Raw genomic sequence first — 12,513 nt, 5'->3', positions numbered from 1 at the left:
ATCACTCCTTTCATTCCAGATTCTTTTCTTTTCTCACCTCCCAGATTTCTTCTTCAGAGGGGAAAGATCAGTTTTAGAATCTTAGAACTCATTACCTCTCCACGACGGCCCACTGACTTGTGTGTAAGCCTCCTTCCAAAAGCCTTTCCTTTCACCCTAGTGATGGACGATAAAGTGTATCATTGACTGTAAGACACACCTTTTCACATTTTAACATTCTTGAAGTCAAACTGCATCTTTAATGTATATATATCCGGCACCCGGACTGGCTTCCCTCTGCCCCGGCTTCGTCAGGAAGGACATCTGGTCTAATTAGCATATTACCCTTTTATTATTATAGTTTCTTTTATTGATTTCAGAGAGTAAGGGAGAGGGAAATAAAGATAGAAACATCAATGATGAGAGAAAATCATTGATTGGCTGCCTCCTGCACGCCCCACACTGGTGATCGAGCCTGCAACCCGCCGGACCAGGAATTGAACTGTGACCTCCTGGTTCACAGGTCAGTGCTCAACCACTGAGCCATGTCAGCTAGGCCATCAAACTGCATCTTACAATTGATGCCTCTTACTATCACACTCAGTTCTGCAGTAATTATGACAGTTGTCATTGCCTACATGTGTGCAAACTCAGTTGTAATACTTCTCAATCTCTAAATCTAGCATCAGTTGAGTTATGGGCATTGTTTGTACCATTTCTTTAAACTTTAACTGCCATCTGATGTATCTTAATATATACATATCTACATATGTAGATATACATGTGTATACATATACATATAGAGAGAGCTATACTTTGGCATTATGACATAAACCTATTGTCTATGCAAAAAGGCAGGAAATTGTGGGATATAAGTTGATTAGTATAAACTGATCCTTTTTTGGGGAGAATTCAAGATTGTGCTACAAAACAACTAAGATACCTATAAATTGATAGAGCTGTATTATATTCTATTACTGAGATTTCTGCAAAAAGATTGCTTATCAGGTGTCAAGCAATGCAACCAGAGGGAGGAAAATTTGCATCTGTCCCTCTGAATAGATAAAAGAAACTTCAGAGCAATGACAAACTGATGTAATCTATTCGTGCATTGTGCAAGACTGCCAATAAGATGTGAATTTGTCAGCACCTTCCTGACAATTTAGAATAGAAGCTGTTTACTTGCAATGATACATGATTCATTTGAGAAAAAAAAAATAGAAACAGTAATGATGGTAAGTTGAAAATTCTGGTGAAACTCTAAGGCAAAAACATCCTCAAAATTATCTTGCTAAGTTAAAGGTGTGAAAGAGATCAAGATAGTGAGTAAAGTGATAAAAATCAGCATGTCACTATGATAACATGCATAATTAACGATGAGAGGACAATTATCTCCATATATTTAATTTTAAGCCACGACGTGAAATCTAAGAATGAGATCTCCAAAAATGCCATTGGGTAGGCTAGAAGTCCGAGATCAGGGTGCTGGTATGGTTGAGTTTATAAGAAATGCATTTCAAAAAGAAATACAAAAAATAGGGTGAAAGTAAAAAGGTATACCATGAAAATAATAATAATAAGAAATCTCATAGATTTTTATTAATGTCAGACAAAGTAGATTTCAAAAGGAGAATTTTATGTATTTATCTTAATATTTATTTATATTATAATATTTATATTCTCCTAAATGTTAATAATAAAATGGTCAATTCATGAAGAAAATATGTCATGTATATTTCAAGCAATCAAGTGTCGAGGTGGTCAATTAGGACAATGAGCCAAATTGAAGGTAACAATCAAGCCTTATTCACTTACTATCCTTGTGATATTGCAAGCAAGAAGCAAAAGCAGGCACCACTGAAAAAACAAAATAGACAAAGAACATTGAAACAGACTCATAGATACAGACTGATGGATGCCAGAGCAGAGGGGGATTGGGGGATTGGGTAAGAAAGTGAAGGGATTTAAAAGTACAAATTGGTAGTTACAAAAAAGTCACAAAGGCCCTGGCCATGTAGCTCAATTGCTTGGAGCATCGTACCCATACAGCAAGGTTGTGGGTTCCATCTCTGGTCAGGGCACACACTAGAAGCAACCAATGACTGTATAAATGTATAAATAAGTGGAATAATGAATCGATGTTTCTCTCTCTCTCTCTCTCTCTCTCTCAAATCAATAAACAAAAATTAAAAAACACACACACACACAAAAAATAGTCACAAAGATGTGAAGTACACGATAGAGGAATATAGTCATTAATATTGTAGTAACTGTGCACAGTGCCAGGTAGGGAACACTTTGTAAAGTATATGATTGTCTAACCACACTGCTGCCCATCTGAAACAAATACAGAATAATATTGAATGTAAACTGTAATCTAAAAATAACATTAGAAGAAACAGGGTTGTATTTTTTCTCATGGAATGGCACTGGGTGAGAGCCGGGTAGATGCAGAGTAGGTGGGGAAATCGGCTCCCTGCCAAGGAGGCCTACACAAAAGGCTCCTGCATCTGTATGGACACGTGGATCAGGAGGAAGGAAGGAGGGAAGGGCTAGGAGCGAAAGGTACGAAGCCAGAGTAGAGAAAGGTGCCTTAGCTGAGAGCCCTGATAAAGAGGCCTTCAGATGAAGGTGTTGGGCTAGGAATGTAGGCATGCATATGAGAATGGCTGTCCCAGGTGGCCCTGAGTCCTTGATTGCAATTCACTCCAGAAAACCAATGCATTGGCTGTTTACCAATCTGGTGGGGGAAGGACAGCTTCCCAATGAGGCCTGCCAGGCAAAGCTTTGGAATTGCCTATGGATGGGCATGAAGGATCACACATAATTATTTAGCACAAAGTCAGACTCCTTGGTGTATGTAGTTTACAACAGAATTACAAAGTATATAAAGCTAAAGTTTATAGAACTAAAGGAGAAATGGACATATAATACTAGGAGACTTTTCTTTCTGGAATTTATAGAAGAATAGATAAAATGTTAGTGAGGATAGACTTGCTAATAAACTTGTTCAGTACACTGCTGCCAACAATTGTAGAATGTGCATCCTTTTGAAGTACTCATCGAAGCTGAGCCATAAAAGTAGTTTCCATAATTTTTAAAAAGTTAAAATAGTATATTTTCTGATCATGTCAGAATTATATTAGAAAGAGATAAAAATCCCAGCCGGCGTTGCTCAGTGGGTGAGTGTTGACCTATGTACCAAGTGGTCATGGTTCAATTCCGGGTCAGGGCACCTGCCTGGGTTGTGGGCTCGATCCCTAGTGGGGGGCATGCAGGAGGCAGCCGATCAATGATTCTCTCTCATCATTGATGTTTCTGTCTCTCTCTCTCTCCCTTCCTCTTTGAAATCAATAAAAAAAAATTTAAAAAAAGAAAGATAAAAAAATGAGCATCTAAAGGTAGTACTAAATCCCTTATAAACAGGTGTCCCCCAAAATGTATACACATTTTGAATAATTATAAAGCAGTATTTAAAATACACTTCATTTTCAAAATGTATCAGAATCTACATACTTTGTCTGAATACCTTTTGGGGAGACACTCTATATTTGGAAACTAAAACAAACTTATAAAAACACGGGTTAAAAAAAATCACAAGGTAATTTAAAAATATTTTGAATTAAACAACAAACGCACAAAATATCATAATTTGTGGAAGTCTCTTCTACTTTCGTCCCTTGGTCTCCAGATTCAAATATTCTAAATATGTTCCAAATATCATAATGGGAGAAATTGGTCACTGTCTGAAACATATACCACACTTTGTAAGATCATACCACAGCCTCCTAAATCAGGCCCTGCCAACTTTCTGTGAGGCAGCTGCTTCTAGATCAGCATTTCTCTAACTTTTTTTTTCCTCCCAGGAAGCCCTCACTAAATAGGTCTTCCAATTCAATTTCCCTTGGCCGGATCCTAAAAGTGCCTGTGACCACTTCATCACTACTAAGCACAAGGAAAGTATGACACAGATGACAATAGAGCGAAAAAGACACAGTCATTAACCGGTTGTGGTTAAAATCTCATTTAAATTTTACAAAAAACACACGTGACCCTTTGAATATGTTTCTAGGCTTCCAAAGGCCTGTTCAAATGCAGAGCCCATAGCTTCAAACCTGCTTATTCAATGAATTAAATAACTGAGTGAATGAAAACATGAGTGAAGTGGTATCCAAATTTCCTAGTTGATGGACTTGAGAAGATCTGACCAACCAAGCCTGCAAGATAATCTAGTCTTTTTATAGAATCCATACTGGCCCAGTGCACAAAATTCGTGCACGAGGGGGGGTTGTTCCTCAGCCCGGCCTGCACCCTCTCCAATCTGGGAACCCTCGGGGATGTCTGACTGCTGGGAGATGTCCCTGTAGGATTGGGCCAAAACCGGCAGGACATCCCTCTCACAATCCAGGACTGCTGGCTCCTAACTGCTCACCGGCCTGCCTGCCCGATTGCCCCTAACCACTCTGCCTGCCGGCCTGCTCACCCCCAACTGTCCCCCACCTCCACTGGCCTGCTTGCCCCCAGCTGCTCCCCCCGTCGCTGGCCTGATCACCCCTAAATGCCCTCCCCTGCTGGCTTCATGGCTCCCAACTGCCCTCCCCGGCCGACCTGATGGCCCCCAACTACCTTCCCCGGCCGGCCTCATGGCCCCCAACTACCCTCCCCAGCCAGCCTTATGCCCCCAACTGCCATCCCTGGCCAGAGGCCCTATGCGGCCAGGCGCTGCCAAGACAGCCAGACCGCCAGGCAGAACATCCACTGTCATTGCATGCAATTGGGTTAGTTACATCATAAATTCCATGCCCAACTCCATCCAGTAGGAAATGCCAACTACCTGGAACCTATGGAATAACGCCTGCTCATTCCCTGCAGGTGTCTGAGCTGCATATGTGGGAAAAGATAGGATGTGTGTGTCATATATATATATATCTATCTACCTCACAGATGTGCATGCATGTGTGTGCCGAGGTAAGGACACACAAAATCAAGAGAGTTGGAAGCTACACCTCAGGAGTAATGACTGGCAGGAGACTGGCTCTAGACTGTAACTTCCTAAGCCTATTGCAGTACATTTCCAGGACGTGTCCCGCCTCTATCATGCCACCTGCTGACAGGAGGCTGGCCTCTCCTGTGGGCACACAGCCGCAGGGGAAAGCAGGAGCAAGAGGCCCTCTATACGCTGGGTGCTCCCGAGAGCTCCCACTCCTGGCAGGTGAGCATGTGACTCTCCTGGGTGGGAAGAGAAGCCGGGCGGCCGTGAAAGGTAGGGTCCTCCCCAAAAGGTGACCATGAGGCAGCGGGTAGTACGGGCTTTCCCCTTCGTGAGTGGTTTCTGACATGCGTCACCTGGACCTCCAGCCTGTTTTAACAGCATGAGACTCAGAGGAGGGCTGTGCTGTAGACCCTGCTCTCCAAATGCACTGGCAAAGCGATCGTCTGGCAGCACTGGCAGCTGCACTTGGGGCTCCATGATTCATCCCAACCTTGACCCACCAAGGGCTGTGAGGCCTGCCAGGTGTCCTGCAGGGCTGCTCCTCCCATCTACACCTGGCCTGGCCAGGAGGCCCTCTCTCCATGGCCAGGCACAGAATGCTTGCCTCATCGCACAAAGCAAGCATTCTTCCAGGCCGCTCATGCTGCCCACTCTCAGCGACCGCCCCCAGGACTGGGGGACTCCGGCAGGGCTGAGAGGACTGGGTGCCGCCATCTTGTGGCTATGGGCGCTGCCATCTTTGTGACAGAGTGATGGTTAATTTGCATATTACCCTTTTATTAGATATGATGCTTCCTCTATTAATGATGTCTAGGAAGTGAAGAAACCACAGGTGTAGTTCCTTTAGGTGACATTTATTCCTTTAAATTGGAGTTTAAAAAACCCAAATCTCTATTGTATACAAGCTGTTCACTCTGTCAATTCTTAATTGAAGATTGCCAAATAAAAGAACACCACTTATGAAGTTATCTTGACCAAAATATTGAACCTGAATCTGATTAAGCCACTAGGCCTAACTGCTAATTTACAAGATTTTTTTAAAAAAAATGTTTTATTCAATTTATTTTTTCTTAAATTTCACCCATTTGCCTACCTTTTTTTCATTATTCCCATATCCTTGCCCCAAATGAAACTTTTAAATTTTAGGTATCATTGTAATATCTAAGATTTTTCCCCCCTCCTAAAACCATTGTTTTTCTTGTGGAGGCAATATCACTCCCATTGAAGATGAGTGCTTTACAGGATATGGTAAAAAAAACAATACTTGGTAATTCCATAAGCATAGGTCCTTTCTATACTTTTTTTTTGATATAAAATGTGTCCTTTGGTCAAAAGTATGTTGCATGTTATAATATGATCACAATATGGCAAATAAGTCATTCTGTAAGTGCATAGATGGTGGTACTGGCAGAAGAATTGAGGACAAGAAAGGCAAATCCAAAATAAATGCCTATTTCAGTGAGAAATTTGTGTATGCTCCATGATAACTACTCTTGACCTCTCAAGGCATTAAACACTCCACCACTTTCTCAACAGACTTCTATACAAAGTGGCAGGTATGTTTGCATGGAATCAATCATCTGGCTTCCACCCCTGCTGAGTGCCCAACAAATATTAGCAAGGCCAACGTTAAACCCTCAGTAGAAACCATTTTCCAGGAGATCAGCAATCCACCTGATGGAAAGTTGATTATGGTGGACCCACCCAATAGATACTCATACTCCGTTCTTACTATTCCCCTTTCCCTACACTAACGGTTGGAATATTCTTGATTGAAGTCTATCTTAAGACCAATAAACTCTTTTTAAAAAATATATTGTATATTTTTATTGGTTTCAGAGAGGAAGAAAGAGGAAGAGAAAGATAGAAACAACAAAGATGAGAGAGAATAATTGATTGGCTGCCTCCTGCACACCCTCCACTGAGGATTGAGCCCACAACCCAGGCATGTGCCCTGACTGGGAATCGAATTGTGACCTCCTGGTTCACCACTGAGCCATGCTGGCTGGGCAAGACCAATAAACTCTTAATTGCTTTGTAATCTAACTGTTGATTGCATTATCATGAAAATATTCCCTAATATTGAGGTTTTTAAAATTCATGTCTGTAAACTATAACTCTTGAGAAGGAAAGAAATACTTTCATTCTATATGAAAGAAATAACAAAGGGCTTATTTCCTCATATTTTCAAAATCCCCAAAACAAGATAATATGTCTTAGAATTACAAATGTTAAATGTAATTAGATATAGCCTCTACTTCATCCCATGGTCTCCTGATCAAGATTCAATTCAATCAGCCTACATCTTTAGTTCTTCATATCATCAAGAATCTGACTGTGTATCCAAAATAATCAGTTTTCAAGTAAAAATATAGTCTGTGACTTGTAATTACCCTCCTTTAAGGTTTAGAAATTCTTGAGTAATTAATGCCTTTGGATTCTTAATATCTGTTTTTGAATGCTTAAATCGAAACAAAGCAGAACAGCAGGACTCAGCAATATTTAGATTTTTTTTTTACTTAATGATAGTTGTTGAAAACAAGTTAAATCTGTTTCCCTCATATGGTCTGAGAATAGGTTAGCATATCTACATTTATACTAGAGCTCTGCCTCCCCTCCCAAATGACTCAGATTTAACATAATGGAGTTTTAACATTAGGTAATAGAATGTCCTTTCCTAAAATAGCTGTAGCCCAAAAGGCTGTTAGGTGAGAATAAAGTCAAAGAATTAGTAAGAGCTGCATAAACACCTTGATCAATATCTGAGGAGAAATGTATGATCAAAGATGGACCAAGGTCACTCTTCTGATGTCCCTCCCTCTGCAGAATTGGGCCACTAGAGCCCAAGGGAAATGGGAGTTTGAAGCAATTACCTAAATAATTCAGATGAGAAGGCACACCTGGGTTTGTCAGTCACCCATGTGAACAGAAGGGGAATCTAAATGTTTTAAATCTTATTAGGAATTTATTAAAGTATCTCTAGGACACACATACAGATATTGACTCATTACGTACAGGAAACATTTTATTGCTGTAAAAAGTAGGCTCGCGTACATGTCCTATTAAGTAAATAAATGTTCAATTCTTTCTATTTTAATTTGCCCAATAGATAGTTTCTTTCACCCACGTAAGAGGTACCAGTAGTGCTCTTATGTTCTATTTATGGCATCTATAATTCTGTATTTCTAAAGTAATTTTCTCACTAAGCAGCATGAGTTTTCATCCAGAAGAAAAAAATAAAATCAGTATAGCTGATATGGATATGAAATAAAGGAGGAATAGAAAAGGAAATAGGATTACCCATTCACTTCAGGGAAATAAAAAGACTTGACAAAGTATTTTAAAAAATATTTTATTCACAGGGTACATTTCCAAATTTTCTCCAAGTAAGGGAGGTAGAGAAATTGAGACTTACTAGTGAACCTTCTCACTACCAGCCATAATTACAATGAACACACCAAAGGAAAAGACATGTTTTTACAGCAAACCTCCTCCTATGACATTGCATTTAGAGTCTGTGGAAAGAAATAACTCAAGCAGAACCAACAGAGATAGGTACTGTGTTTCTTTTCAAGTCCCACTATAAAAAGTACCAATTAATGTTTTTTTCTTACCTGCTCTATTTTAGGTGAAAAAGGAGGAATGAAGAGCACTGATTTTCCCTACACCTCCTGCCAGCAGACTGTGGCTTCATTAGAAAGGAGTATTTCCATGTACACTTCAAGGGTGATTTCATTTTATATTCTAAGCTAAAGCCTTTTCCAGAATAATTGCATCCATTAACTAGTAGTCAGACTATATACTGTTTGAGAAAGGAGAAGAATTGAATTTTCCTATTTGCCTCTTACCTCTAGCCTTTGCAAACTTGCTCTTGAAAAAAAGCTTGCACACCTGTGGAATGACATATAATGTGCAATCACTGAATTAGAGATCTTAGAGAAACTTTCTTTTTCAAAGCTTTTCAGACCAATTATGCTGTACGGTAACTAGAGTTCTAGAATATTCCAGACGTTTTAAAAATTAAGCAAGCTTTGCAATGGAGCTACCCTAGTCTGTTCTCTCTGTCTTCCTTCTAGTATCTCTGACTCCGATGTACCCCTGTGGCCATCAATCATCCCAAATTATCAATCCTGTATATTATGAAGGAATATCTACACCAACCTACCAACAAGAAAGCCCAAAGAATGGGTACTTATGAATGAATGAGAAACAGAAGCCAATTGATTCTTTGCTTCCAAGAATGCTAGAATTCGCTGGAGAAAACATTCTTAATCTCTGCATCCTCCTGTAACTATCGCCTATAGCTCTCGATGAGAAGGTTCTATAGCTTCAAGAAAGGATATTTACATACTGTTATCAGAGGTCCCCAAGGCCTAAATACTATATTGTGCATTTATATAAAAGTCACATTCACTACATTCGAGAGAGTTCTTGCTGATGACAAAGATACAACTTGGAACAGACATGGTTACACCTTTAAAGTGACTGGGTACATGAAGAAAATAGATAAGAAAGTGGGAGCCAAGCCAAAAAAAGTGAATGTATCCTCTGCCACCTTCCCACCAGGTCAACCATCTTTCTCTTTTCAGTGGGCATAAATAATGCAAAGTGTGTGTACATGTGTGTACACAAGAACATAGGGGAGAAAACCCATCTACGTTTCCGTTCATCATTATTTAGCCTGTTACTAAAGTAATAGGGGAAACAGAGGACTATAAAGCTTTTAAACTCACTATGCGTAGCATCAGGTGGCCATGCAACCATGTTTGAAGGTGTCAATTTCCTCCTATTGCTCCCTCATCATGACAGATCTAAATGTGAATGTGAACATGGGAGTGTTTGCACGTCCAGGTTCAAATACCAAGGAGAGCACAACTGGAGAGGGGCCGGAAGTGGGGAAGCTATAGACTGTGAGTCCTAGGAGGTAAAGAGGTCCCCCTCTTCTGTTTCTTCCTAAGTGTCCCATAATCTGGCTCTCACACTGCTTCCTCCAGCACCTTTCATTGTTAGGCACAACAACTGCATGACAGTACGTTTCCTTTAAAATGTCTGGAAAAGTTCTATTTTGGGAACTGCACTGAAGGACAAAAGCCTCTGTGCTCTCTGCTTAGCTACCTTCTGAGATCCCTCCTAATGGTCCTTCACAATTAAAACCCTGATTTTTATCTTCCTTTTTTTCATTTTGGTTAAACTATTTTTAATATTGTAAGTATCCATTTCTCTTACTGTGCAGAGAAAAACAGACATATCTGAGTCCTGAATTTCTCTACCCTGGATAAAATCACATCTTGTAGATATTTATTGGTATCGTGTGGAGCATGTGCTTTTAAAATGGCAAATATCTAGAGAAAATCTAATTACATAAGAGCAGAAAGAGACATGATCAATATATTGGAGTATTATTCTATAAAACTCCTAGACAGCTCTGCAACTTTAAAATGAAAGCAAAATCAGAAAGAATTTCACCACAAAGTCCAGATCAATAGGAACACAGAGGAGGTAGGTACATGAGTGAGCATCAGCAAAATATAATTCGTCTTTTATTTTTACTTTAAAAAAGGTAGAGTTATAGGCTTTGGCTATCACACAAATGCTCACAGGTATTATAAGCCAATTTATAATAAGTTATTTATTACTTATTTGTTAGAGATAGAATAAATCAGAAATGCAGGCACCAGAAGGAAGAAACTTAGAAGGAAACATAACCATATATTTTCCTATTGCAATGGCAAGCAGAGGTTGTGTTGTGTTTGAATGAGCTTTCCATTCATGCACTGCTTCAATCTCTCACCTCTAAGATGCATGTAAAAAATTCAAAGGACAAGACTAGGCTGAGGGTAATGCTGACAGTAACCATTTTCTTAAGATAGGAAGGAAAAAGGTTATGGCAATTGTAGATTCATATATATTTCCTTCTACTTATTCAACCTCAGTATTATATGGCCTCACATTTTGGAGTTTATAAACAGACATTCTAAGCTTCAGGATTTCTCTGGGTTCGTCTCCAGGGCTTTAGAAAAGGCTCTGTAGGAACTGGTGGAATATTACCGTGTCCCTATCTTCAAGGACTCAGAAAATCCATCTGAAAGTGGGGGTTGGGAGGAGCTCCACTTTTAATAATCACTGGCAGGGCCATAATTAGGTCAGGGTGACTAGAACTCTGTCACAAGACACCCACATTTAGAAGCACAAGTTTAAGGGGGGAAAATCAACAGCAACAAAAAAGAACACCCTATATAAGACAGTGTAAAATTTTAAGCTTCTCAGCAAATTTCCACACCAGCTCTCTAGTCACAAGACTACTAACTCCTCCCCACAGTGAGGCCACGGGATTGGACAGAGAAAGGTAGTGCTTGAAAGCCAAGGTCAAGCACAGAGACTTCTCTGACCCTTTGTATCCTGAGAGCTTGAGAGCAGGGCTGTCTCCTCCTTTCCACTTGCCTCATCCACTGCCTAGCACACAGTGGATTGAAGTTGTCAAAACCGCTGGTCATTTTTATAGTTACTGTTGACGGTGTTAGAAGCTTGACCTAAACTGAAGGTTCCTGGAGTGATTTACCCGCTTCCAGCCCCGATGTGTGACTTCCCACTGGAAGTCATACACTCGGAGAGTCAACCTCTACCTACACTGGAAGATGAAGAAATACAAAGCACAGGTTTGCTCTCAGTCCTTACTTCTCCACATACTTGTCCCCCAGTTCCCACAAAAATCTTTATAGCTTTGATCACTAGAACTCTACAAACATAGAACAGGTATGTTCCCTGGTTCTGGTGAGAAAGTTTTCATACAACACAATAAGAATTTTATGAAAGTTTAAATGGGCTGTGACATTTCTTCCTCTTAGGTTGCTCCTAACAAGATTTCACAGTTAAAAATTTTCACAAAGTCCATATTTTTAAACATACAAATTAAAATGACAGGTCACCAATTTTCCACACACAGAAATAAGAGGCTGTGCATAGTATACAACTATCACCATTGCTGACAAAAGGAATGTGATTGCTATCATTTCCACTTGAAATCATCTGTAATACTCCTGTAAATATTTTGACTAATTAAAACTATTTTTGGTAAATTTAGAATTCTAGAATTTCTTCAGTTATTTTCCAAGTAGATTTTTTTAAAAATATGCTTTTATTAATTTTCAGAGAGAGGGAAGGGGATAGAGAGATAGAAACATCAATGAGAGAGAGAAACATCATTGATGGGCTGCCTCTTGCACACCCCACACTGGGAATCGAGCCCGCAACCCAGGCATGTGCCCTGAATGGGAATCAAACCGTGACCTCTTGGTTCCTGGGTTAACACTCAACCACTGAGCCACACCAGGTGGCCCAAGTAGCTTTAAAAAAAAAATTTTTTTTTATTGATTTCAGAGAGGAAGGGAGAGAAAGAGAGAGATAAAAACATCAATGATGTGAGAGAATCATTGATGGGCTGCCTCCTGTATGCCCCCTACTGGGGACCGAGCCCGAAACCCAAGCATGTGCCCCTGACCAGAATTGAACCTGGGACCCTTCAGTCCGCAGGCCGATGCTCT

The 12,513-nt window shown here is 40.1% G+C and overlaps 1 protein-coding gene across 2 annotated transcripts in view; it reads right to left on the bottom strand.

The window, feature by feature from the left end:
* Positions 1–8,308: 8,308 nt before the first annotated feature.
* Positions 8,309–12,513, bottom strand: part of ST8SIA1 (ST8 alpha-N-acetyl-neuraminide alpha-2,8-sialyltransferase 1) — a 147,911-nt gene continuing 143,706 nt past the window's right edge. Inside the window, exon 6 of one of the 2 annotated variants that reach the window (XM_014542331.1) lies at positions 8,309–8,863. In XM_014542331.1, the coding sequence (XP_014397817.1) occupies positions 8,768–8,863 (96 nt within the window). In that variant the 3' untranslated portion in view covers positions 8,309–8,767. Of the gene's footprint in view, positions 8,864–10,014; positions 11,147–12,513 lie in introns of those variants that run through there. The other variant, XM_014542332.1, reaches the window with a different exon arrangement.

The sequence above is a fragment of the Myotis brandtii genome, unplaced genomic scaffold (assembly GCF_000412655.1).
Source record: "Myotis brandtii unplaced genomic scaffold, ASM41265v1 scaffold299, whole genome shotgun sequence".
In the NCBI taxonomy this organism is placed as follows: domain Eukaryota; kingdom Metazoa; phylum Chordata; class Mammalia; order Chiroptera; family Vespertilionidae; genus Myotis; species Myotis brandtii.
This window is presented reverse-complemented; position numbering and strand designations above follow the sequence as displayed.